The 26,366-nt window shown below is 55.7% G+C and overlaps 8 protein-coding genes across 8 annotated transcripts; 3 read left to right on the forward strand and 5 right to left on the reverse strand.

Annotated features, from left to right (window-relative positions):
* Positions 1-717: 717 nt before the first annotated feature.
* WHR41_08221 (uncharacterized protein) lies at positions 718-1,860 on the forward strand. Its single transcript, XM_069376825.1, has 3 exons — positions 718-1,041; positions 1,177-1,425; positions 1,495-1,860. The coding sequence occupies exons 1-3, from the start codon at positions 799-801 to the stop codon at positions 1,750-1,752; spliced, it is 750 nt and encodes a 249-aa protein (XP_069226105.1). The 5' UTR covers positions 718-798; the 3' UTR covers positions 1,753-1,860.
* Positions 1,861-2,285: 425 nt separating this feature from the next.
* Positions 2,286-3,343, forward strand: WHR41_08222 (uncharacterized protein). The gene is made up of 2 exons (XM_069376826.1): positions 2,286-2,402; positions 2,452-3,343. Exons 1-2 carry the CDS (start codon positions 2,354-2,356, stop codon positions 3,165-3,167), a joined length of 765 nt encoding a protein of 254 aa, XP_069226103.1. The 5' UTR covers positions 2,286-2,353; the 3' UTR covers positions 3,168-3,343.
* Positions 3,344-3,978: 635 nt separating this feature from the next.
* Positions 3,979-5,496, reverse strand: WHR41_08223 (uncharacterized protein; the record flags this gene model as incomplete). The annotated part of the gene is made up of 1 exon (XM_069376827.1): positions 3,979-5,496. One exon carries the CDS (start codon positions 5,494-5,496, stop codon positions 3,979-3,981), a length of 1,518 nt encoding a protein of 505 aa, XP_069226068.1.
* Positions 5,497-6,643: 1,147 nt separating this feature from the next.
* On the forward strand, positions 6,644-8,134 carry WHR41_08224 (uncharacterized protein; the record flags this gene model as incomplete). The annotated part of the gene is made up of 1 exon (XM_069376828.1): positions 6,644-8,134. One exon carries the CDS (start codon positions 6,644-6,646, stop codon positions 8,132-8,134), a length of 1,491 nt encoding a protein of 496 aa, XP_069226101.1.
* Positions 8,135-8,994: 860 nt separating this feature from the next.
* WHR41_08225 (uncharacterized protein) lies at positions 8,995-13,769 on the reverse strand. Its single transcript, XM_069376829.1, has 3 exons — positions 10,334-13,769; positions 9,943-10,278; positions 8,995-9,478 (listed from the first exon to the last, which is right to left on the reverse strand). The coding sequence occupies exons 1-3, from the start codon at positions 13,444-13,446 to the stop codon at positions 9,379-9,381; spliced, it is 3,549 nt and encodes a 1,182-aa protein (XP_069226102.1). The 5' UTR covers positions 13,447-13,769; the 3' UTR covers positions 8,995-9,378.
* Positions 13,770-14,080: 311 nt separating this feature from the next.
* WHR41_08226 (uncharacterized protein) lies at positions 14,081-18,002 on the reverse strand. Its single transcript, XM_069376830.1, has 2 exons — positions 14,296-18,002; positions 14,081-14,234 (listed from the first exon to the last, which is right to left on the reverse strand). Exons 1-2 carry the CDS (start codon positions 17,687-17,689, stop codon positions 14,209-14,211), a joined length of 3,420 nt encoding a protein of 1,139 aa, XP_069226099.1. The 5' UTR covers positions 17,690-18,002; the 3' UTR covers positions 14,081-14,208.
* A 3,831-nt stretch (positions 18,003-21,833) lies between these two features.
* WHR41_08227 (uncharacterized protein) lies at positions 21,834-23,315 on the reverse strand (the record flags this gene model as incomplete). Its single annotated transcript, XM_069376831.1, has 5 exons — positions 21,834-22,228; positions 22,291-22,630; positions 22,699-22,839; positions 22,904-23,012; positions 23,074-23,315. The coding sequence occupies 5 exons, from the start codon at positions 23,313-23,315 to the stop codon at positions 21,834-21,836; spliced, it is 1,227 nt and encodes a 408-aa protein (XP_069226100.1).
* Positions 23,316-24,688: 1,373 nt separating this feature from the next.
* WHR41_08228 (uncharacterized protein) lies at positions 24,689-26,290 on the reverse strand. Its single transcript, XM_069376832.1, has 3 exons — positions 25,946-26,290; positions 25,658-25,886; positions 24,689-25,603 (listed from the first exon to the last, which is right to left on the reverse strand). Exons 1-3 carry the CDS (start codon positions 26,160-26,162, stop codon positions 25,051-25,053), a joined length of 999 nt encoding a protein of 332 aa, XP_069226106.1. The 5' UTR covers positions 26,163-26,290; the 3' UTR covers positions 24,689-25,050.
* Between the last annotated feature and the right edge of the window lie 76 nt (positions 26,291-26,366).

Consider the following 26,366-nt stretch of genomic DNA (forward strand, 5'->3'; position numbering starts at 1 on the left):
CGCGCCGCAAAAAAGTATACAGTATGAGAGAGCGGAAGGAAGAGGCTGCAGATCACGCGGCCGCTGGCCTTATACTTGACCTCTGCGAGCGTGGCGACAGCCGCCGCGGTCGCGTCGCGCAAACGGCCATGCGGCGGTTAGCAAGATGACATAGGTAGCCGTGCAGGCGTGCCGGGAGGCTGTGGTGGTCAAGGCTGGCGCTACGGTAGAGGCTCACACGGGCGATGGGAGAGCCGTTGGGCTGGTTGGCGCCGTGAATGGCCTTTGCCTCGAATACGGCAGAGGGCCGGGCCACGACCTGGCCTAGAAGAGGCAGCGGGTGTATGCAAGCCGATTGCTCAACATCGAATGACTGCGGCAGGATGCAGGCAAGCGCTCGAGGTCTGCAACATTTGCTGGATGGGCGCTTACAGCTGGCCAATGAATGCGCGTACACCCGGTGCACGGCATGGCCCACTACCATCATTTATTGACAAGCCCTTGGCCGACCTGAGAGTGTCCATGGCCGTGACTGGAGTACAGCATGGGTGGTGGTGGGTAGAAGCAGTTTCTCGTTTACATGTAGAGGTACATGAGATGTGCTGGAAGGTCACGATGGGATGAAGTCGATGTCGCTGGTCGGGCGGCGGCGGCGGCTCTCGCCGCCCGGAACAGCCCACCTGCGCGCAGCTCGAACCCCACGTACAGGGTGACGTAGATGTTGAGCGAAAAGTCACGAACAACGACACAACAGGAGCTTGACACTTACCGCTTGATCTACGCTGGTTTACATACGCTTCACCCTCAGTCGCATTCACCATGGCGCCTCCAGCATTCATCGCTCCCTCCATCCTCAGCGCCGACTTTGGCTCCCTGGGCAAGGCATGCTCCGACACTATCGGCCATGGAGCAGACTGGCTGCACGTGGACATCATGGACGGCCACTTCGTCCCTAACATCACGTTCGGCGCGCCTGTGGTCACAAAGATTCGTCCGCACGTCGAGAGGCCTGCAGAGGCTTACGGGAAAGGCACCTTCGACTGCCATATGATGATCGCTGAGGTACGGCATGCTCGTGTCGGAAGGATCAGCTTTGAGATGGGGTCCGCGGGATAAGACGGAGATTCCATTTCCTAAAGACTCCACTCAAAGGGACCACTTGCACGACATGAACAACCAGCTAACCAACTCCAGTAGCCAAAGAAATGGGTCAAGGACTTCCAGAAGGCCGGCTGCGACCTCTACTGCTTCCACTACGAGGCCGCCATCGACTCCACCGCCGCCGACTCCCCCGAAGCCACCAGCGACAAGAAGACCAACCCCAAGGAGCTCATCAAGTACATCCACAGCCTCGGCATGCGCGCCGGAATTGCCATTAAGCCTAAGACAGACGTCAGCGTGCTGTATGACATCTTGGATAATGAGGATAAGGATGCGGTGCCTGATGTGAGTCGCTACCGTGTTGGATGTCGTGGAGTGTGAGGATCAATAGGTAGCTGACGCCATTGTGTACAGATGGCGCTCGTCATGACTGTCGAGCCTGGGTTCGGTGGCCAGAAATTCATGCCCGATATGATGCCCAAGGTCGAGGCTCTGCGCAAGCGCTACCCCGAGCTGAACATCGAGGTCGACGGTGGACTGGCTGAGGGCACGATCGATACCGCTGCTGAGGCTGGTGCCAACGTCATCGTCGCTGGCAGTGCAGTGTTCGGTGCCAAGGACCCGAGCGAGGTGATTGCGAAGCTCAGGGAAGCTGTTGAGAAGAGAAGGTGACTGCATGACGCCCACAAATGCACAGAAGCGAGGCGCGAAACGGGAAAATTGTGAGCGTTGTAGATGACATTGCATACGAGTTGACGAATGATAGATCTTGTTCTACAATTTGCTTGAGACACGGCGCTCATCATCGATCGCGCCGTCAATGTTTGACGCAGTCCAGTCGTTGATCGTGCTCTTGATGTATGCGCAGATGCATGCGACGAAACAGCCTTGCCAATGCAGCTACCGTTTGGGATTAAGCCTTTGTCTTCCAGCCCTAATCCCACTCCTCTACTGCAACACACGGCGGTTGTTCAAAGACGCTTGATAGTTACTTAGACACACCAGCATGTGCCTTGGTGGTAGCTATCTGAAGATCTGGTGATTTTGGAGAAGGCGTGGCTATCTCCGAAGCATCACTTAACTCCGATCGAGGGTCACAAGCAAGCCGCGCCTTTAAGACGGCGTTTAGGTGTTCCGCGGATTGTACAATAAGTACAAGAAAAGATAAATCACTGGTCTGAATCGACGTTGGCCTGCGATTATTGTAGATCCGCAATCGCGTGGTGCAAAAGTCGTTATCAAGTTCCTCAACTTAACAACACACAACATCAAGATGTCAGGTCCAACAGGTAACAGCAGACTTGTAGCGCTCATCACGGGAGGTGCGATGAAAATCGATGACTATCGGTGAGCATAGGCTAATGAGACCAGCGAACAGTGGCATCGGCTTCGAGCTCGCTCGTCAGCTTCTCGCGAAGACGGCCCCAAGATGGCACGTTCTACTCGGATGCCGTTCATCGGAGAAAGGCCAGAAAGCGGCAGTGGACCTCCAAGCCGAGGGTCTACATGGAACGGTCGAGTTCCTCCATCTGGACGTTTCCGACGACGTATCTGTCATTCGCGCTGCGGAGGACGCATCTGCTTTGCACGGCAAGGTCGACGTCGTCGTGAACAACGCCGGGTTCTGTTACAGTGGCGAGCGAACACGCCAAAGCATGCACGCCAGTTTCGATACAAATGTCGTAGGCCCGATGCGCGTCGTTGAAGCTTTCGCTCCGCTGCTGCAGAAGTCCGACTCCCGCTACGGGCCTCGCATTGTCAACGTCTCTTCTCGAGCTGGCTCGATCAGTCACAGATCGAACAAGGACAGTGTGGTGTACAACAGTGCTGTGACCGAATACAGAACTTCCAAGGCTGCTCTGAACATGCTCTCTGCTTGTCAGGTATGGGAGTATGGGAAGCTGGGGATTAAGACATTTGTGTATTGCCCTGGATTCACCGTATCCAATCTCACGGATTTTGCGACGGCTGACCGTGGAGCGCAGCCAGTGAGTGAGGGTGCCAGGCCAATTGTGGACATTATTGAGGGTAAGAGAGATGACGAAGAGGGCTCGTTCCTAATCGACGGAGGCGTCACAGATTGGTGATGCTGGCAAATCCGCGACTTCTGTTCTGCCGAAATCTTGATCACAGGCTCACTCTGTCGTCAAACTTCCTGCACCATATTCCTGATGCGAATTCAAAGATTCTCAAGCCTTGTTTGCCTCCACAGCGTGACACCACATCTCATATCCCTCGCTTGAGGCTTACACAAAGTGAACTGACTACGAAGCAAACCAAATGGCAACCGCAGCACCGACGAGGACCCTCACGGCCATTTGGAAACGACCCATTCCCTGCGCAGCTGCGCCCATGTGTGCAAACGCCCAACAGGTACCATCTTGCTGGCTTTCTTCAATGCCTGGCTGAACACTGAAACTTACGAGCCTGTGTGGAAGCGTACCACAGGTGCCCTCAGGCCCGTGCTCAAGCCGTACCAGTCTCGAAATACGTCTTCTTCCGGGTCTAGGTCTCTGCAGTCTGATCCACCGTACAGGTTCGAACGTGTTGTACTGCAAGTTGGCGGCGTCGAACATTCAAGAGGCGTGCTTTAGCGGGATGGGTCGATATTACTGATGCGGCGGTGTTTGATCGTCATTGTTGTCCAAGGCAAGACGCTGGAGCCAAGAGAGCGAAGCGCCGCCAAGGCGGCTACTGTGACCAACCGAAAGAATGCAAGACCATTGAAGCGGCTTGCTAAGGCAAGAAGTTTACTGTGTGGTATGCTATGCACTGCTTGTATCTTGACCTCTGTCGTTGCTTTGCTGTGCCTTGCTACCAACACGTGCAAGTGCCGATTATACACGAGGCTCTCAGAAAGCGCTCGACTGCCGATCGAACATTGTTTCTCGTTTGCATTCACTTGTTCAGCCTAGGCGCCCTCTCCGGATCGCGCCAAAACAAGCAAGCTTCCCGCCGAATGCTGTCACTCTCCATCTCCGTCCCATTCCTACCAGCTTCAGCAGGCTGAACAACAAGCTGCCTTCCCGGCTTCGTCTCGATCCCATAACCCTCGGGCTCATAAGGCAACCACTCGGGGCTCCCCGCAAGGCGATAAGTATTCGGATTACCCGTGAGGACGAAACTCGCGAGATATCTGTGATACTCTTTGCCAACAGAAGGATATTGCGTGCTTGGGTCGTTCCAGGTGTACTTTGTGTCAGACGTGTGCGGGATCCCTTGCCAGGAGGGAAAGCTGTTGTTTGTGTTAAAGCGGAGTTTCCATGTCGGAACGCCGGCACTAGAGGCGCGGTAGGCGGTTTCTTGACCTGGACAAATGTACGCGAAGTCGCTGAGAGCCGCCTCAACACGGTTGTATTGGGTGCTGTTGGGGGAATTGGCATAGGGTGAGCTTGTGTTGAAGGCAGGGTCCGGGTAAAGGGACTCAATGAGCTGGAGATCGGTTGCGTTCAGGGCTGGGGAGGCGTTATGTAGGAACCCGATAAATTCTTGGTTTGTAGAGAATGCGCCTGTGCGGTAGTATTTCGCTTCGTCTGTCGCGGTTGACGAGATTGTTGGAACGTGGAAGAATGTGCCATCAATTCCGGACTGGGAACCAGGTTTCTCAAAGAGCGGGCCGCCTTGTACTGGTTGGAATGCCCAGGTGAAGTCAAGCTCGTACTTTCTGAAGATGGTGGTGGAGACGTTACGAATCCCATTTATGTCGACTGTACGAAGGCATCCCAGGGCGTCTGCATTGCTTCCTGTAGAATTGCATCCCAACGTATCCATGTAAGCCTTGTATTGAGACTGATATAACGGCAACTCCGCAGGAGGAAAAGCACGAGAAGTCACCGACCCAGACTGATGGATAGCACGGGCAAAAAGAGGTTTTGCACCTTCGTCGTCAGCGTAGTTGTGGAAATAGTGAATTCCTACGGAGTGACCACCAGCTGACCGGCCACCGATGGTGACGGAAGCAGGATCGCCACCAAAAGACTCAATGTGCTTGTGCACAAACTCAAGGAACAGCCGTTGGTCCCGAATATTGATGTTAGAAAGACCTTCCTCTTGCAGCAATTGCGAAGGAAGCGATCCTAAAGAGTTGAGCCGGTAGTGGAAGTTGACGACTACGATCGGCGCCGGAGAAGATGCGGCGAACGCAGCTGCGTCAAAACTCTTGTAACTCCCAGCGTAGAAAGACCCTCCGTGAATCCAGACCAGCACTGGAAGCTTTTGATCAAGAGGGACACCAGGCGTCCTAAAGACGTTGAAGTTCAAGCAAGCTTCGTCTTGTATTTCTATGGGCAGTGCCGAGGTTGCTTCTTGGATGCACACCTTGCCATATGAAGTAGCAGGCTTTATCTCCTCGAAAGGGACAGGCCAATCGCTGGGAGTAAATCGTAGATTGCCCAATGGTTGTATCGCATAATCCATGCCGAGCCAGGCATCGACCGCCTGGGGCAACGGTTGGCCACCAAGCGTCTCATTGACCTGAGTTCCAGAAAATCGACCGTAGCCCTCAAGATTGACAACGGAGTAGCAATCCACGTTCGTTAGGGCAGCTAAGAGGGATAGAGAACTCCATCTTCCTAGTAACGGAGCCATTGTGAAAAGACGAGGCAGTGGTTGTGAGATTAGATGGGCAGGGAGGCAGGAATTTATGTCTGTAATATACTTTGGCCAAAAGCATGCCTTGGCAAGCATCTCAATCAGCCAAGAACTCATTTGCATGGGATGGGTAGCTTCACCCTCTATAGGTTACCAACCTACGTATCAGACCTCGCGAATGGAGCTGCGCCCTAGTTAACATGGTAGCGACACCGGAATGATGGCTCCACGTCGGGCAGCTTATCTCGGGCGATGGCGGCGAGCGAGTGGGGAGCGCTTGGCCGCCGGAGTAGACAACAATCGAATAGTGGGCCCATGGTGTCTTTTCCGACTCAGGATAGACTGAGATGGTAAAGGGATCTTCAAAGGTGTTATTGTACTGGATGCATCTCGATTCTGTGGCTTAGTAGCTATATCCCACGCCTGCTCCTCGGTGTCGGCGACCTTGGAATTTGACGCGAATAGGCTGGTCTATCGCATTCGCGGACCGGCGCTCGCTCCAGATGAAAGATGTCTTCCGATATATTCATCATTGCTTCATGAAATGAGGGGATATTGCAACCGAACGCCCGAAAGTGATATTCGTGTAATCGACGTCCAAATCTTGGCCGTGATCGGCCCAGGGTACCAGCTGGCCTGCCCGCGCGCATTATCGTGATACGTGATCCAGTGCGATAGCCGCTCAGTGCGACATCCGACGTGAAGATCATCTCTTCATATAGGTGGAAGGGTGCAATGTAAGAACGGGACTGGACTGCATGTGTTCCTGTCGCGCTACTGCAGAGCTCCAGCACGAAATCCCCCACTCTTCGGCAATGCCGTCGGGACACCGAGATGGAGTCTCTTACTGCATAATCATCGCTAAATCCAGACAAGCCTCGGAACACCACCGTGACGAAGTCGCATGCCGTGATACGTGACACCGAACTTTATCGCCGTGCCCAATGTATATTTTGATGGGTTCCGCTCCACCATGAATTCCGCTCCAGCGACATCTTCGAAGCCGTTGATGGCTTCGCCACAGCCCCCCAGCTACAAGGCCATTGCAGAAGATCGGACCGACAGCGTACCATCAAACGATCACTCAAACGACGATGGCGATGCGCAAGACGAAGCGCTTGCACGGAGGCTGCGCATGAAAGTCGACCTTCGTCTCTGCACCATTGCCGGCGTGCTATGCTCGCTCAACCTCCTCGATTCTGGTGTCATCTCCTCGGCCTCAGTCACGTCCATGCTTACGGATCTCGACCTCACTGGAAATCGCTACAGCGTCAGCATCTTCATTTTCACGGTCGCGAGTATTGCCTTCCAGCTGCCGAGTACAATCGCCGTACGCACTTTCGGCCCAAGGAGATGGTTCGCCTTCATCACCTTCAGCTTTGGGCTAATCACGATGTGTACCGCTTTTGTGACTACCTGGAAGCAGATGATTGCTCTGAGAGTGCTTCTTGGTATGACAATGAGTGGTATTTACCCTGGCTTGACGTATCTGATCTCGACCTGGTACCTGCGAAGCGAACAGCAAACGCGATTCGCGTACATGCAGACGGGCGAGGTCATCATTCTCGCCACTGGGAGCATCGTCAATTTCGGCTTGAACAAGCTCGATGGTGATGGCGGCTTACGAGGCTGGCAGTACATGTTCCTCGTCCAGGGACTGATCGCTTGCATCTTCGGCATCCTCACGTACTTCTGGATGGTGGACTTCCCCGAACAAGCGCACAATAGCATCTGGTTCCTGACGCCCGAAGAACAGGCGCTCGCCGTCTCGCGCATCCAAGCCGACCGCAAAGACGTCGAAGCAGACCCCTTCACCTGGCCCAAAGTCCTCATCCACGCGCTCGACCCGAAAGTCTACGGTTTCGCCATTCTCTTCTTCCTTCTCAACCTCGTTTCGACCTCGCTTTCCTACTTCCTACCTATCATCCTGCAGAGCGGCATGGGTTTCAGCGCCGACAAGTCCATCATTCTTTCCGCCCCGCCCTACTACTACGCCACCATTCCCGTTCTCCTCTCGTCCCTCGTCAGCGATAAGTTCCGCCTCCGCGGTCCCGTCATCGTCTTCAACTCCCTCTGCCTCATCGCAGGCTTCGGCATGCTCGGCTTCGCAGACAATGTCGCTGTCCGCTACGTCGGCACTTTCCTCGCCACGGGCGCGTACATCTCCAACTGGGCGGCGCTGTCCGCGTACTACACTAGCAATATTGCCGGTCAGTGGAAACGCGCTTTCACTGCCGCGACTGTGGCGGCTTTCAATGGGGCAGGTGGGATTGCCGGGAGCTTCATCGTCAGGCAGGAGGAGGCGCCGCGGTATGTCACTGCGGTCTGGGTGTCGATCGGGAGTCACGTGGGGATTGTGCTGTTTGTCGGACTATTTTCTGGGTGGTTTTGGTTTGCCAATAGACGGCAAGAGAACGGGAAAAAGCTGTTGGAGGGCACGGAAGGGTTCAGGTATACGTTTTGAGAAGGTGAATGATGTTACGCTTAACGTGAATATGGTTACCCCGGGCTTTGACAGACCCAACAAACAAACGGTTGACCACGAGCAAAGGCTTTCTTGAGACATGACATTGTTGTCAAAACCCCGCCATTGTCACACAGAAAGTTAATGGTTCCATCGTATCGCAGGATTGTATGCCGACTCCTCACAAGCTTAACGTCAGAATGGACTCCAATCAACATCCTCCAAGATCCTATAATGGTGCCCACAAACCGCAAAATCGACACCCAGCGACCACAGATCGATCAAATTGCGACCTAATTCCCGAATCAGCAGAGCCGACCACCAAGCAATCAGATCCCGTTTTCACCCAAGAGCGCACAGAACCAACCACCCACTCCTCCCCCTCACCGAACCCAGCGCAACCAACCTCTAACCTCGACCGACCGACAACTGCAACAACCCCCTGCACGCCGTCCGCCACGACAACGGCCCCACGTGCTCCTCCAGAATTGCAAAAACCCAACCTCATGGATCCCATAAATGGAACTCTCGACGGCGTTGAAGCACGTTCTCCCTCGCAAGCGCACCGCTTCGCCAATCGCCCTTCTTTTATCACGAAATATAACAATGCGCGACAGCCGTCGAAGGGGTTTGGGAGGAGACATGCGGGGTTGGGTACGGCGTGGGCGGAGATGGCTCTGGACATTGAGGGCTGGGAGGAGGGCAAAGATCGGGAGGAAGGGGAGGCAACGCATGGACATAGAGAGGTAGCCAAGGGGTGGGAAGAAGAGAGGGAGTGCAGTTCGGAAGTTGAGGATCAGAGTGTGGAGGGAGAGGAAAGGTTCGTGGAGCCATCTGTTGAGTGTGAGGGCAAGGAGGATCAAGGAGGGTGATTCCCCGATCCAGTGAGAAACGTATCGAAGCATCAGGGCGAGCGGAGGTGGGCTCTTTTTCTTGATTACTGCTATAGCGTGCTGGCACACGAATATCTGGTAAGGAGCAATACACAATTGGCTGCAAGAGCCAAAATGTACGGTGATTGATACCCACATCGGGAGAGCATTTGGCTTTCTTCTCTCCCCCAGGATTCATCAATTCACCTAATCGCCCCTCAGGAACAAAGTCCGGTCGATTCAACGAAAAGCTAGTTCCGCATGTTCCAGGAGCTTCCGCTCCGTTTCTCTCTCATCGCGTCATGATCCCCTCCGGAGCCATTTCCAAACCATCCGTCCATCATTGTCAGAATACTTTGATCGAGTCCTCGCCTAGAGAGTGAGAGCAGCCGGCACAGCACCAAACGAACTATCGCCCTGTCCGTCAGGTCTGTCCTCGGGTTTCCAAGTGCCGTTGAGCATGGGGCATAGTCTGTTGAGCAAAGAATGTTAGCGGAATGGTCTCGATTTCTTGCTGCGTTTGCGAATCGGAAAGAGGGTTTGGATTGGATTGCCACGCCAGTTGAGGTTACCTGATATTTGGCGTGCGCGGGTTGAGCCGCATGTGTCAAGCAATAAAGGGGGCGTGTTGTGTGTTGTAAGGGTGTGCAGATGCAGGTGTAGTTGTCGTCGTGTCGTGGAGCAATAAGAAAAGCACAGGCTGCTATCGATCAGATGTTGAGATCCGGTCAGAAACCCAGCTTACCCACAGCAAAAGCCCCAGTCGCAGTAGTCTCCTGATCGTCATCGAAATCGGAAGTATCAGACTGCTTCGTTGACTTTCTTTTTTTGCCACTAGGGACGGCTGCGGGCTTTGCTTTCTTCTCCTCTTCGACCTCTTCAGGCCCAAAGTCGGGAGCATCGCACTGGCAGGTGAATTTAGGGATTGATACTGACTTTCTGTTGGTTTTGATGTGGCCGACCTGGCCACAGTTGGCGCACTTCCGCGCTGTGCCGTCCTTGCTGCGTCCTTTGCCGGGCTTCGAAGAAGTAGGGGCAGCGGCAGGCGTCGAGCCGGCGGCTTCGGAGACACTGGGCGAACCTGGGCCCGGGGAGCCAGCGGGCGCGGAAGGACTACCAGCTGTGGAGGCGTTAGCGGCGTTGCGGGCCTTGAGGCGCTCGCGGTGCAGACGGCGTTCTTGGTTGCGCTCGAGGCGAGCGAGTTCTTCGCGGATCTTTTGCTGCGCGAGGGCGTCGAGCTCGCTGTCGCCAGTAGGGATGAGGGTATTGTGGCTGGGAGGCTGTTAGCAAGAGTTTCAGAAGACAAACAAAAGCGAATTGAACAGACTTCATGCGTGCGAGCGTGCGCTCCTTGGCTTTCTTGCGGTACAGCTTGATGACCTTCGGGTTGTCGATGCGGACAGGTGTCTCGACCCAGTTGCCGTAGGCATCGCGGTGCTTACGCTTAATGACCATCACCTCTTCGTTGCGATCCACACTGTGTTTACTGAACTGACTGGCGGAATCGTCGAAGGTGGCCGGAGTCCCAAAGCTCGTCCGCGGGGTGCCAGCGCGACCAATGGCGCTCTCTGGCTCGTCGTCCTCCATCTCGGTATCAGACCCTTCGATGTCATTGGAAAGACTGGCCTTCTGCCTATTCCAAGTCTCGGCGATGTCGCGGTCGTATTTGAGCTGCTGCGTCGCCACATTGTACTTGTGGCCAGACTGCTGCTGCTTCTCTTTGGTTTGCATCTTCTCAGCTGCGCTCTCGCCTCTTGGGGTATAGCCGCCCTTCATGTTAGTCTTGAGCATGGAGAAAGCTTCGCCACGGCCAGTGGGGTCTCCTTCGCCGTGGACCTTCAGCATGGCCTTGCCTTGGCATGCCTGGATGAAATTCTTGGTTGTGCGCCAGGGCGCGAGCATCTTCTCGACGTTCTCCTCGTCCTCGGCCTCGTCGTCTTCCTTCGCATCTTTGCTGTCTTGGATACCAAGGTCCGCAAGATGCTGAACGCCGACCTGCATTGTATCAAGCAAGCAGACGTCTTCGGGTTTGATCCAGCCGCGGATGGTCTCTGAGTCGGGCACGACTTGGCCGGGTGGCGGAACCCAGTAGCCGTCGTCATCGGAGTTTTTGGCCTTCTTCTCGTATTTCATGAACTCACGCATCTTGCTGCGAGTCTGCGGGATGTCCGAGCCGGGGATGTGCTTCATGAGCACCTTGTTTGTCAGGGCAATACCACGCCTGCTGGGATCAAGACTCTTTGCATAGATGCGGTAGCTGATACCGCGGAGGCGTCTCTTCGCCGCATCGGTGACCTTTCTCGAGTGCTCACCGGGCACTTCAGAAATAGGGAATTGCTGACCCACGGCGTGGAGGTTCTCGACGTTCCGCAGATACATGCGATTGCCGTTTTCGAAGGTATGGCTGATGGATAAGACAAAGTCGTTTGATTTGGGCTTGTGCTGGAACACCGGGGCACGGTAAAGACCGTTTTGGATTGTAGGCACCGTCTCGCCGCCATCAACATGGCCAAAGTTCGAGAAGGGACTCTTGTCCTGGTTGAGCAACACGTGAGTCTCTCCGATGTCCCTCTTAGGACGTTCCTGGTCGTCTGCGTCGCGTTTGCGGTAGAAGTTAATCAGGCGATTGCCCATACCGAAGTTTGACAACATGGTCGGGACTTCCTCCGAGTACTCGAGCAGCAAGACATTTGCATTGTCGCCAAAGGACAAGTCCTCGGCTTTTGCGAAGAGGTCCTTCGCCTCGCGTCCACGGACGTGCTTCCGCTTCTGATGCTTCGGTTTCTGAATTCTGTAGGTGCGGCCTGGGTTCTCGTGCAGCACCAGGGGCTGACGGTGGAAGGCGCGCTTCTCTTTGCTGTCCATAGCGACCTTGTAAAATGGGAATTGGAGCTTGAGAGCCGGGAGACTGTGCTCGGTAGCCATACTGCCAAGCGTGCTGCGGATTTTGTGCTGATGGTTTTCTTTCAGAAGATCGTAAGCAGCGTCGTTCGAAATGTCGTAACGCTTGGCAAGGTCACGGCCGAGAGCAGCGTCGCGCGTGTTGTCGCTGGGTACATGCCTGACTGTACGCTTAGTCTGTGGTGCTTGCTCGTCGATGAGTAGGTACGGGTCGTTCATGTCGAGAGTGACGTTGCGGGCCACCGTGGCAGATGCATGTTCGGGCTCTTCAAAGCGGATGTAGGGGTCTTGCACGGCGAGTGATACGTCCATGTCCAGGATGTTCGTCCTACGTTTCTTCTGAGGGCGAAGGCGCTCGACGCCATCGTAATCGTCTCCCATTGTTTCATCCTGATCGCCGGCCACGGATGCAGTAGCAATGCTCGGGATGTCCCAGTCTTCGCAGATCATGGCGAGATCCTGCATGGTGACACCTCCAACAACTTCGTTCTCGTCCATCTCGCTCAAAGCCAGGTCATCGTCACTCTCATCCTTTGCTGTGGCTCCATGGCCGCAACTGACCAGCTTACGGCCAGTGTAGGAGTCTTGCGCCGACTTTCCAGCGACAGTCGCAGTCTTGAAGCTCCTCTCCTGGTCCGGCAGAAGCTCCAGAGAAAGTTTCGTAGGCTGCACCGGCTTCGGGGGCTTGACCGGGACTTTGCCTCGGTATGTGCCAGGGAGTGGGCGAAAGAGCTGCGTGAACTTGGGCACCTCGTCGCTTTCCCAGCTAGGGAACCACTTGCGGTGCTCGTCCTTGTCCTGGTCTGCGAATCCGCCCCATCCGACATTCTCACCAGCAGCATGCTGTCTGGAAATCTTGAAAAGCTCTCTCTGCATCAGCGTGATCTCGTCGACTTCTTCTTCCTCTTCTTCCTCGTCGTCATCTGCCATGTGGCTTGAGGCAGCCGGAGAAAGCGCATCGTCGCCTGTGAGCGAAGGCGGGCTCATCGAGGTCGGACTGGCGTGGAACTGCGAGCCTTGCCCAGGGCGAGGAAGCGCGAGGCCGCCGGCGGCTTTGCCAGGCAGAGCTAGAGCGCCTGATCGCGGCGGCTGGGGCTGCTGGTGTTCTGCTGCGAAATCAGGCTTGCGCTCTTCGACCGGCGAGCTGGAAAAGTGTTCTCCGAAGAGGTCGTTATCCTCTTCGCCCTCTCCAAACAATCCGGCGCCGTCGTCCTCGGCCTGGAACCCGTTCGCGCCGTCGTCCTCCATCAGCGCCCCATTCAGCTGCGCCGTGAGATCCGCGTCGCCGTCTTCGTCGCCAGCGGCTCCGTTTCCGTTTTCCGGGTGCGCGGTCGCCTCTTCCTCCTCCGGCAAGTCATCGTCGCTCATGTCTTCATAGTCGATCGCGTTGTCGCTCTTCTCGCCGGGATCCAGCTCGTAGTTCGAGGCGTCGCCCTCGCCAACTCCAGCGCCGGAGCCGCCCATGTTGAGGAAGCGCGCGATCTCGTCATCCTCGTTGAAGTCCGCCATCGGCTGGTCGTCGTTGGTCGCGTGCGGCATGGTGGGCGGGTGTGTCGGGGGTTGTGCGCTCGGTTTGGTGTTGGAGCAACTGTGTTGCCTAGCCGGTGGAATTTCTGTCGCTCGCTGCGTGCTCGCTTTCACTGCGCGCGATTCCCCTCCCTCGCTCACTGCAGCAAGAGGCGCAGAGCTCCGGCGCTCATCCGCGGGGTGTCGCGCGCGTGCGGTGTTTGCTCCAGGAAGTCGGATGAAGCCTCGCGAAGGGTTCGGATGATGGCGAGAGCTTCGCCGTGTCAGGCGGTGGTCGTAGTCGCTCCGCGATGGTGTGCCGTATTAATAGTCGCGCTGGATTGCCGGGCGGTGTTCGTGTGGCATCGGCGTGCAGGCAGCTCAGTCGCGAAGCCGCAGTGACGACGGGACCCCGACGACGGAAGCGGGCCGAGCCAATGATTGTCGCCTTAGGCTGTAGCCTCAACTTCACTTCGTCCTTGCATCCAATGATCATGTGGGGTAACCGAGACAGGCATTCGACGGCACATGGCCTGCAAGACCTCCATCATTGGCTTGATAATGTATTAGCAATCATTTGGCATGACAAGTTGAGTTTACAAGCCGCACCAAATCACTGACCCGACATCCTCAATCTCTCGAGACATGGCGAAATACACAGCAGACGTAGCATCACGTGAATCCCTTCAATTACACAATATGTACACACCATCACTCGAGTGACCACCAATAGGTAATCATCCACAAATGCCGACATACAAATCTCCACGTTCTCCATCCGCCCCCACAATTCCTCTAAAATCCAAAAGGATTCTGTGGCGCTAAAGAAAGAGTCAGCATCGATCGCTCTCGTGAAATGACTACTAAGGATGGAAAACTTACTAGCACGGCTCAGCTCCGCCCTGCCCGTCTTCTGCGGCACCAACTTCTGCTGACCGGGCTGCACGCCGAAGCGCACGGGCGGCGGAGGGCCGGTCTTCTGCGGCACCAGAGGAGCCATTGGGCCCAGGACGCCGCCTGTCTGCTGGGGCGGGAGTTGAGGGGCAGGCTGCCCGAAAGTGCCGTTCATTGCGCCTGTTGGCTGGGCGATGTTGAAGCTGGGTTGCTGTTGTTGGAAGCCGGGCTGCTGCTGGAAGCCAGGGGTTTGTTGGGGAGAGAATGAGTTGCCGAGACCCGAGGGCGCCGCTTGGAATGGTTGGCGCGGTGGGTCTGCGAAGGGAGAGCCGGTTTGTTGACCCATGTTCAAGGCTTGTTGATAGCCCTGCTGCGGCTGGCCGAATTGAGATTGGCCGAACTGGCTTTGTGGTTGGAAACCAGTGGGCTGGGGTTGCATGCCCGGGTATTGCTGTTGCATCTGCGGCATCATGCCATTCTGCTGTTGCATGCCATATCCTGTGGCTTGCGGTTGGAATTGCTGGAATTGCTGCTGAGCCTGCTGTCGGGCCTGCAGTTCCTGCAAGCTCTGACCTTGAGGAGCCATCTGGGCTGGCTGATACCCTGTTTGCATGGGCTGCTGGAAGCCAGTGAGCTGAGGCTGGAGAGGAGGCGGGCCGAAAGCGGACTGTTGGGGCTGCAAGCCTGGTGCTGAGGCAGCGCGAGGCGGCGGAGGCATAGGGAAGCCCGCTCCTGTAGGCTGCTGGGCGGGAGGCACTGGCCTCTGGTAACCAGTCTGCTGTGGCTTGAGAGCCGCAATCTTCTCGAAGATTGCCTGATCAGCACCTTGCGGCTGCTGCGGTTGGGGCGACTGCCCAGGCTCAGGTGCAGGTGCTGGAGCTGCCGGAGGCGCAGCGACAGGTTTGGCGCCTGTAGGTTCGGGCTGCAGAGGTAGAGCGAGCAAGGACAGGTCGTCGTTAAGCTTGGGCTGAGGCTGAGGCTTGGGCGGTTCAGCAGCTGCGGGTGCAGGTGCAGGTGCAGGCGCAGCAGTCGGAGTCTCTGTTCGCGAAGGCTTCACATCCCAGGCATCATCGTCGAAACCATTGGCTGCTTTACCAGGCGGCGGAGCAGAAGCCAGCGGGGTGGCCTTGGCGTCAGACGCAGCGTCCTTGGGCTTGAAAGCATCTTCGTCCACGACGTCGTTGGTTTGAACAGGGGGCGCTGGCCTTCCCTTGCGAGTGTTGTTTCGCAAAGTACCGTCGGGACCAGAGAACAGACCACCAGGCGCCGCGTCAGACTTGTCTCCATCGGCGGTCCCTTGGTTCCTGTCGTATTTGCTATCCAGATGTTTCATGACACGCAGGATATCGCCTTCCTTGAGGCCGAGGGTTCGCAAAAGCTGAGCGTTGACATCAGGAAGCACTTCCGGGCCCATCTCATCTCGCGAGAAAGCCCCCGCGTATCGTTCACAAATTTGAGGGTTGACGCCGCATTGCAGGAAGAAGTCAAACCAGTCGTGTTCGTCCTTCTTGATGCTCGCTCCGGCCCTCCCTTCAGACTTCTTCTGGGTCGATCGTCGTTTGATGTCGCTCAAAGGCTTATCCTCATCGAGAGAAGTGCCAGTGGCTTGCTCGACGTATTCCAGATCTTCGACAGCCATCTTCGACACAGGGACAGCAATCTTGACACCATTCTGCTTGTGAAGGTGAATCTTGCCATCGCGTAGACCAATGAATTCGGCCTCGACTTTGAATGTGCCAGATCGATCAGTCCAGGTTCGTACACGGTCTTGTTTGGGCTTAGTCCTCGCGGCTTGGTCTTTGCTCTTTCTTTGGTCGCGTTTCGAGTCGCCCAGAAGACTACTGGCGCGCTCGGGAAGGTTGAGGCCCAGACCCGGGCCGTCCTTGTCGCTCTTACGCTTGTCTTTTCTTGCGGCCTCGCGTGTAAGACGCTGCTCTTCAAGTCTGTTCTGCTCCACTGTGCTGCGAGCGGTGTCCAAGCCGGAGATGGTCTCTCCTTGCATAGTTCCGGTGACCTCGACATAGGAAGCGGGGACGACGCCCTCCTTGCCGTTCTTCAATCGCCTGACCATCCACCATTCAGTGCTCTTGGTGTCGTCAATCACGATGACTTCATCGCCTTCAGCGACAGTGACCTCATCTAGGCCTTGCGCCATGAATTCATAGACCATGTGACCCTTCTTCCTTCCGGCGCCATTTGATCCTGCGCTGGCAGCCCAGACTTCTTTCAGACCTTCCCCTCTGACCGCGCCCGCCAGCTCGCCAAGAGAGGAGACAATTTCTCTAGCAGTGTCCTTCGCTCCAGCGTGGAAGTCGACACTCTTGCTAGGTCGCACAAGTTCCACGAACACATGCTTTCCTTCAATGCTGTAGTGGGTGAGCTTCTCCGCAGTCCACTCCTGACTTGGTCCATCCCTGCTCTTCTCCGGGCTGATCATAATCATGCCCTTGCCAACATTGATTCCAAGCGTGGTGGGCATCTTCTTGTTGCGACCCATGACAGAGACCATCTCGTGTACGTTATACAGGTGGTAGCCGCCAGGTGATCGCAGACCGGGATCCTCCTCAGGAGGATAGCCAGAAGATATGGAGCGGTGTGGCAGGGAAGTCGTCACGCCTCCAGGAAGTTCAGGCGATCGCATGGGCGGGGACGCATATTGTGCCGGTGGAGGAGAAACAGGTGCCTGCGACATGGGGCGCGTTGGAAGGGAAGGCGCCTCGTCCTCACTCTCTTCGGGTGTATATTGCTGCGGCGGTGCCATCGGAGGAGGGGGAGCTGCGAGCTGTCTTTCCCTCACAGGTGCAGGCTCAGCATTGGCGCCACCAGTCTTCTGGGCAATGATGCCTGCCAGCGCAGCGGCTGGGTTATTCGAGGGCGGGCTGTTGGACGAAGGGCCAGGATAATCAGCCTCACCCGGCAGAGGTTTGTCCATGTCTGGTTCCGGCCGTGTGGGCATGGGCGGCGGAGCAGGAGCGGGCGGTGGCGACGCTGCGGCGGCGGCATTCGACGTCGCTTCGATATAGATAGCTGGAGCGAAGCCATACTCGCCATTGCAGCCGACGAGCGTCCAGTCCGGGTCGCTAGTGTCGTAGACCTCCAGTCGGGCTTCCTCACGAAAACTGAGCTCTTCATCCGTCTGCTTGGTGTAGTCGTAGAGGGCTTTCGCGCCGTGTATGGGTGCCGCCTCCTCGATGTAGTTGCTTGGAATCAGACCTTCGGGCTCATCGTCGTCGTCAGAAGCTGCCTTTTTCTTTGCCTTCCACCAATCATCCTCAGTGCTCTTTTCTAAAACAAATAGCAGATCGCCATCTTTGATCTCCAGCTCCTCGTCCGACTGCGGGGTGTAGTCGTAGAGGGCGCGGTAGACGCCGAGGAAGACCATGGTGGGCGGTGGCGACGTCGGGACAGGCGGGTCGAATTACAGAATGATGCTTCCCATGGGGGCCCGGTGCAGCAAGACTGGCAAGGCTGGCAAGGCCGGCAAGGCTGGCAAGGTGGATGCGGCGGAAGGGCGCTTCAGGAGGCAGTGCGCGCGGGCTCAATGGCGTGGAATGACGATGCAGCTGAGGGCCACAAGCGTGGCTGAAGTGGTGTAATGCGAGGTGCGTGGAGACAAATGCAAGTGCAGGGAAGGGGTGCGGTGGGCGCGGGCGTGGGCGGGAGAGGCGTGGTGGTGGTGGTGGTGGTGGTGGTGGAGGATGGTGGTGATGTCTGCACGTGTCCGCGGCCGCTGCTCTCACCTCATGGGCGGGCGGCGCGCTGGGCTGCTGGCCGCTGGCTGCTGGCTCTGCTGGCTGGCTGGGCTGCTCAGCCGTGCCCTCCGTCATCTTCGCGGCTTGGCTGCCGCAGCGTCACCGTCCGCGCGCGCCGCCTCTCCACAATCCTCTGCTGCACGCTCCACCTGCTCTTCCAACACCTCCTTGCTCTGGCGCACTGCAGTCGTATCCACCGTGTTCTTGTCTCATTAGCTCTATTTGCCAACACTTGCAGTGCACGGTAGGCGGTCTATTGGGTGCGAGAAAGCATTGCATCACGCTCGCTATGGCACACATGCTCTCAAATGCGATCAATGAATGTCCGTGCCTTCGTACGGTTCTTCATGTCTCGCGGGTGCCGGCCGTGTGCTATGGAAGACAGAACAGGCCATTGATCACTGAATATGATCTATGACTGTCGAAAATACCACGCAGCGATCAGCGTTGTGATCGCTGTCGACAAATTCATTGACCAGACGTTCGTGCTGAGCGCCCTGCATCACGCTCTCAGCCACACAGACTTCAATGCCCACCACCGACCATGAGGGCATACCACACAATACCACAGTCGGCTGGAGACTCATATGTGAGAGTAGGTAACCCACCCGACGTCCCGGACGACGCTACCTCGGCGTGCCTCTATCGCGGTCAGCTTGCTGCATCTTCCACTCTGTCGGGATTTCCACCACTTAACGAGTGGGCGAGTCGATTCCCACCGCAAATCACACTATGGATATACAAGCCCGTGGCCATGACGGTCGCGAAATTTACATTTTCGCACTCCTCCAGACCTGTCAAGCTTTGGTCTCCGCGGACGCTCACCTATTGGACGCTGGTATCTGACCAGCTAGCCCCCCAACTTTGCGTATATAAGCGGAAATCTAGTCATGCTAATGGCTCCAAAGGCTTAAACCACCCCTCGTGAGAGAAGTATAATGCAGCATTTTGAAACTCTCCATTTTTCACATTGCGCTCCCTGCTTTGATAAACCTCGTCAAATGCTCACAGCTCCCACTCAATTGGCAGTCGTTCTTATCTCCAAGCTTTGTCTGCTTCCTCATCTTCAACGCTCGCTCGAACTGCTACCATTGCCTCTGTGCTCAACATCTCGCATCGTGTCCACCGAGAGATTTTTCTCCTTCAAGTCAGTGACTTTTCCGCATAAGCCATCCCGCTCAATGGCGAAAGCACGAGTGCTGTGACGATAAATCCCGGCATTAGCGCTGACCAAGTGTATAGGAATATAATCTCTCCATAGCTTCGTAATGCGTCTCGCAGTTCCGGCCATTTGCAGTGGCTTGATGCTCGTTGGAAGCATCTCTGTCACTGCTGCGCATCTGGAACCGAGGCAGCTTTGCAAGCGGGACCCGGACTGGCCTGTGAAGGCTGCATTCGACGAGGCCTTGTCAAGGGCGTTCAACGAATCTGAGATCACCAATATCAAGGGCGCGCTCAGCATTGCCGTCGACGAGGTCACTGACGTCAACAGAGAGGTCTTTGCCCGCGTTGTCTCCCCGCCGGCTGCGGACAGGCTCTCCGAAGCCATTTCTGCGATGTACGCCAAGGTAACGGCTCGACTGCATAAAGCTATCGACGAAAACCAGGAGTCCCTGAAGCAGGCCTCAAACGGAGCCAAGAGGCACGAGATTCTCTCCAGGATCAAGAATGGATTGCGTGAGGTCGCCGCCGAAACCAAGAAGTTGAGGCATTCTTCCAACGAGGCCGAAACTGACGACCTTGCGATCCACGCTCGTGGAATCCCTCCACCTCCTCCCCCATTCCAGGATTCCGAGCAGCCATCCCCTGTCTGGCAACCCCGCGCGTCTGGATGTGACAATTGCCAGTGCGACAGCATCATCAAGAGCGCCTTCAACAACCCGCACGGTAACTTGACGGAGGAACACGGTGCGTGCTGCATCAGAGGCTGCACTGATCTTCTCGACCGCGAGCTTGTGGCGTCTGGTGTCAGATTATGGAACACGCGTGCTTTCAAATTCCACGGCAGGATACTCCCCCAGGTCACAGAGAAGGAAGTGATTCCAAGAGACTGCAGCGCCAACTGCCCCACCATGTTCTCCAAACATTTCTCCAACCACACCTTCGACATCAACAGAGAACATGGCCGCGGGTCTTGCATCAACTGGTGCCGTGTCACGACTTACAACAAGATCGGCCACTGGCTGCCTAGCAACCTTACCCTCGACTACCTGATCCAACCGGTCGAAGACACATCAGACCCGTATGCTGGTCCCCTTCCGAACCCCGATAAGTGCGACTGCAACGACAAGAACAATCAGATAATCCCCAAAACCGTCGGCCCGGTCTACTACTTCAGCGCCGTCGAGAAAACCCCGTGCATCAAATACTGCCAGGTTAAGCCGGTCCCCTCCAACGTCCCCGCCGCCAAAGATCCCGCAAACCCCAACGCCCTCCCTTCAAACCCTGTTGTTGAGCATTCTCCAATCGAAGACAGTTACAAGGTCAATTCCATTGCAGATGAGCACGACACCGTCCCTGTCACCCCTGATCTGGACGAGCAAAACATCAAGCGCGAAGCGAAGGGCCCGCTGCCGACCCCTCCCCCTAATGACGACGTTTTGCTCGAAGATGAACATGAGAACGAGTCCAGAGATCTCCTCCCCGTCCCTAGCAACGAGCCCAGCAGCCTCTCTAAGCGCGACCCCAAGCACCGCAAGCCGAAGCCCCAGGAAATCTACCACGCGTGCAACTGCGACGACGTCAAAAAGATCATGTACGAGCTGGAATGGATCGACAAGGAGGAGGACATCGCCTGGCACAATGTCTGGATGCAGTGGAACACAGACTGCGTCGACAAGTGCGCGGACGAGGCGACATTGAACATGACTTGGGAAGAATACTACAAGGCTTTCAATTCTAGGGGCCCTTGAGCGGTTCGCGGCTAGAGGTGCCCTTGCGGTTAGCTCTTTCTGGCAGGCATTGACTTTTGGCTTGACTGAAGGAAAACGCTGACGGTAAGGGTGCGCCATTTCCCTCTATTGTCTCTGCCTTGAAGTCTGGCTTGTGGTTCAATTCTGGGTGGCCCGGATGGAACTATTTCTTTTCTTCCTGTGGATTCTTTTCTTATCTTAGGTTCTGTTCCCTCCCAACCCTTCCCATCCCTCCTCAGGCCGTTTCGTTCCGGGCTTTGCTGCAGGTTGTGTTCGCCGCCCCCATCCTCGGATTCTATTCCGTGGTCTGAGTTCTTTGCGTCGGTGACCCATCGTGCGGCTGGAGCTCAGAGGTCGAAGAGGCGGACCCATTCGGTTTACAAGTGTGCTTTTCATCTTACGTTTGCTACTTCTACGCCACTCTCCTTTCCCGTGTGTTGACATTGTCTCGTGGGCCACGTCTTATTGTTGGGCGCGAGGGTTGCCCAATTGCCGAAGGTAATCAGTTGGACAAATAGACATGAATACAAAGTCTATCGTGATTACGTTCCGATAAGTATTTGAAAGCAGAGACTGAGGCCTAGTGAAGAAAATTGTTCGAGCTTTGATATCCGATGATCGTTTCTGCTTGTGTTACAACCTGATCCGAGGGTTCTTCAGCGGCGTAGCTGCTCACAAAAAGGCGGGATGAGTGATTGAGTAAATACGCAAATGTGTAGTCATCCTCTCGATAATTCTCGCATTATCCTGTCGATGTTCTAGCCACATCTGCTGGAAAGACGCCCTCATTCGACTTTCACATTATGTTCCCGTCACACTACATTAACAACCCCATCACCGAGCCCCAATCCTTCGCCACCATTCAAACGTAGACATAACAAAACTCCCCACCCAGCGTGTTCATCACCTCGCCCACCGTCGTCGCCCCTCCCGCCCACCCCAACTCAATAGGATCCTCAAAGCTCGCCTTCCTCGACGCCGGCTCATTATTCCACGTCACATGCCCGTACTGTCCACCATTCATCTCGCTCTCCGAGTGCCGCGTATCGGGGTCGAGCTCCTGCCACAGAGACCACATCCGATCCATTTGCGTGTGGTGCACCCAAAAAGCCGGGTCGCCGGGCGACGTGAACATGTCGCTGCCCGGATCGCCGCCGATGGTGAAGTGGCCGCCGCCGTGAGGGCCGATTTCGACGCCGGCAAAGCCGCCTTCGGATAGAGCGCGGTAGGTTGATATATCAGGTTTGGAGAGCAGGGCTGCGCTCGATGTTAGTCCGGAGTGGAGGAGATTGTCGGTGGGGATAAACAGGGTCATTTACTCAGTACTGTGCTGTAGTTCGCGTAGCGCAGATTGATCGCCGGGCCTACATCTCGCTTCAGTCGGCGAGGATTGTACCCCAGTCCGCCTTCAGGGCCCGGTGCGGTGCCGTTGATGCCGCCCACGGGGCCTAGGTTGACGCTCATGTTGGCGAACGGGCCGGTCTCGACGTAGCCGCCTCCCACGCCGGGCGGGAGTTCGAGGGCTGGGTTGCCATTGAGATCTACGAGCACGATGCCGTCATGCTCGATGCTTTTGCCGTTGCCGCCCAGACTGGTGGGGCTTCCGTCGAAGATCGGGGAGTCTTGAGGCGCCGAAGCGTATTTGGGCCAGTCCCAGTACTGTTTGACAATTTGTTAGCAAACCTTGGACGACAGTAGCAGAAGTTTCGGCTGAGGTTGAGACGTACAGGCTGGTACCCTCTGTACCCACACTCGTCACGGAGAGCTTTCTCGTAAGAGTACACAAACCAGCGGTGCCAGGGCATAAAGTTCCCGGTGAAGTGGATGGTCAGTGTCTGCTGGATGTGAGTGACCACGAAGTCGTCGTACTGTTGGGCTCGTCATCAAACATGACTTCTATGCGATTGTGATTCTTCAATGAGTTATACTCACACGAGACCTGACACCTGAAGATACGTTCCTCGGAGTCCGTGCTGGTAGAGCCTGGAGGCACAGCACGGCCTTGACATAGTCGCGACGTTCTTGTTTCGTCAGGTTACCACTGCGAACCCACACATTAGTGAATTGAAGTGTGTCATCCTTGAGGGAGTCGATAGACATACTACTCTTTGCGGAAAACCACCTTATCACGAGTACATGTAGGCTCTCTGCCTTGCGCCTTGTCACAGCTTTCGAGCTCATCAAGTCGTCCGGTTGCTTTCTGGTATATCGATTGGGTCAAATTTGTATACTTCGACTTGAGCTCTCTGAAGTCAGGCTCTGTGCAGTTGGTGTAATTCGCGTTGAAGCACAGCGATGCTTGGACCAGCAGGGCGATACACAGGCAGAGCAAAGGGATCTCCATTGTAACCAGGCGTGAAGCAAGCACCCGGACACAGGGAATCCACCTAGCGATACCATCCTATCTATAAGAGACGGCGAACGAAATGCATATCGTTGTCTAGGCAACTTTATCGGCTCGTTTGAGAAGTACATTGTCACGATACGAGCCTTCGACGCAGTTGAGACGGCAGGAACGCCACATGTAAGAGCGTTCTCTGTACCACGTCAGCTGTTATATTGTGTTGCTTGAGTTGACAGATGCCAGAAGGGGGAATAATGCGGAGTGCATGCATCACCGTGCAGGAGTTCAGCCGCAATGCGCTTGCGCGCAGGATCGTCAATATATGGTGCAGGATTGCAATTTGGCGTTACACGTTGGGAAGCAGGCAGAGGCGAGCACACCGCTTGAGGTTGGTACTTGTTTGCTTTACAAGGAACAGAGGGGGAGCAATCGGGCCGAGGTCTTGGTAGTCAGAAGAATTGTCGCATGTATCAAAGGGAATTATATATTGGAAAGAGATCGATCTCGCATGGATGTCCTTCCCTTGCGGGCATCGAGCTCCGACTATTTCGTGACATAGTGACGGGAGAGACACAGACCAAGACGCACATGTCAGTAGGGCAAACTAACATTGCGTCGTGACACAGCAACTCAAGCTGCTTGTGAGGGCTTCTTTGCGCCATTCTTAGCATCAGCAGACTCAATTTCATCGCTGCCTCCCGACGGCGAAACGGATGTCGCCGGTGTAATGTCCAGTCCACGGAAGAGAGCGTCAACCTCCCACATTTCGTGCAGCTCCGAAGTCGAGTCTCGCAAACTGTTGCTTGACTCGGGCCCGATGGTAGTCGGGCTTGCAGAGTCCGTCCGGTGATCCTTGATCTGGTTGCGCGACTGTGACTCTCGGGGAAGAGAGGCAGACGCAGCACTTTGCTCGCCTTCGGAGACGGTGTATCAGCAACCGGTGGTATGGGCTTGCGAAGATCAAGGATGCTCACCATAGCCTAGATCCATCGCCCTTCCTTTCCCTTTCCCACTCCACTCAGGCTTCGCCTTCGGCTTCAACACTGATGTGCCAATGCTCTTCGGTTGCGCGGCATAGCTTGCACGTTGGCGCTCAAGACGGGCGACCATCTCGCGATGCGCTTTGCGCTCGCTGACGGGGACGGACATCCTGGCGTCGCGCGCGGCGTGCTGGGGTTTGCGGACCGTGGGAGGGATGAATTCCTCGACGGGTTGTGGCGCGTGGCTGGCGGAAGGACTGGGTTTGAATGTTCTCTTGAGCCAGGCGAAGACGCTTGACATTGCGCAGGTCCTCTTGCCTTGGACCGGCACGGCAATATTGGCTGTGTAGCGTCTATGTCTCCAATGTTCTTCCCAAAGAATGGACGGTGCAATCTCAGGCGAGTGAAATAGTTAGGCGGCTTATGAGATGGTTATCACGACGGTGAAAGTATCTCCGATGCTGATGACAATAACAAACATGATGCCGAAGACCGAAGGTAGCGGCTTGGTGGGCGCAAGAAAAGATCACGCAGCGAAGAGACCGGGCTCAACATATCTCACGTGGTGGTAAAATCCGCAAATGTGAGAACGTATAGGAGACGCTCAGAGTAAAAGAAGTCAGCAAGTGGGAATGCACTCAACGTGGAGGTCAAGCAGGAGCCAATCCAAGACATTTCAAAGGAAAGCAAAAGCTTATACCAGCAATGCGAAATTCGTAGAGTTCGTGATTATTAGTAGCATACACAGTAGCACATCAAGCCCTTTTCCGTAAGGTTCGACCACCTGCAGCGGGGGTGGGCTCCTTCTTGACTGCTGCGGTCCGCTTTGTGGTGGCTGTCGATACTTTTGGCACAGGTGCCTTCCGTGATGTCGATGCTTTCTTTGCGCCAGCTTTCGTCACGATAGTTGTCCCAGCACTAGCGGTGCTGATTTCACTGTCCCCATTCTCACTCGCCATGGCTGCTGAAAGTGCTGTGCCCGGGCGTTTGGGCTGTCTGCTTGGCGGACGCGAGGATGGCGGATCTGAGGAAAATGTGCTGTGGAATGTTGACTTCGCAGGACTTGCGGGGCGCGAGTTAAATGAGGACATTTTGCCCGACACAGCTGTCTTCAGTGGCGAGGCAGGTCGGGCACGAGAGTTGTGGGATTTTGGGGACAAGACTGCAGAATTCACGTCTTTGCGGGAAGCACCATGAGTGGACTTCGCGGCAGCTGAAGGTGCAGTCTTTGTGCGTTTCTTTGGGTTGGCGAGGTTTTCGTAGTCGGATGAAGTATCGGCATTCTCCTTGTTCGAGCCGAAGTGCTCACTGAGGCGCGTTGTTAGTGCTTACATGGTGAAGGACCCTGGCCAAGCAACATACCTCGTTCTCTTCAAGCTCGTTCTCATCGCTCCACGCGAATGGGCATCTTGAATTTGCAGAGGTGCCGCAGGCTTGGGCTTTGCGGCATCGGCCTGCTCGTCCAGCAAATCTTGCATGTTACGCTTCCGGAGCGCTTGCGGGATCCGGTTCACACGCATCTCCAATCTTGCGCGCAAACCTTGTGCTTGGAGCGCGTACTGCGCGCGCAGCTTCCTTGCTCTCTCAGTGACTGTCAATTATGTCAGATATTTCTTCGAGTGTGATATACACGCGGTTCTGATGCCCTACTCTCGAGTTGTAGATTGTCCATGAGCGCCTGTTTTTGTGCCTCCGTAATGGTCATTGCGCTCCTCTTCTCAGGGCTACGTTCCGGTGTATGTGTTTGCTCGTCTTCGGTCTTCGCGAGAGCTAAGGTTGGCGGTGCAGGGAAAGCTGGTATGTTGTCGTTGGAGGCGACGGACGCGCTGGCAGACGCGGCCTGTTTTTGCTTGCGCGGAGGCATCATTCGAAGATTTCGCAGATGAGATCCCTGAGTTGCGGACGGAAGGTACTAAGAGTCCACTATTCCTCGCGGCGCTTCGACTGCGCAATTAAGTCACTTGTGGTATTTCCGGCGGTGGTGTATTTATTAGATGTTGTTTCCCCAGACCAAAACAACACGGCGGCGCGCTTGCTCGGACGTCACAGCCGATCGCCACGGAAGTGACCG

This window comes from Cladosporium halotolerans, assembly GCF_011745625.1.
Source record: "Cladosporium halotolerans strain TM138-S3 chromosome Unknown Sca41, whole genome shotgun sequence".
Classification (NCBI taxonomy): Eukaryota; Fungi; Ascomycota; class Dothideomycetes; order Cladosporiales; family Cladosporiaceae; genus Cladosporium; species Cladosporium halotolerans.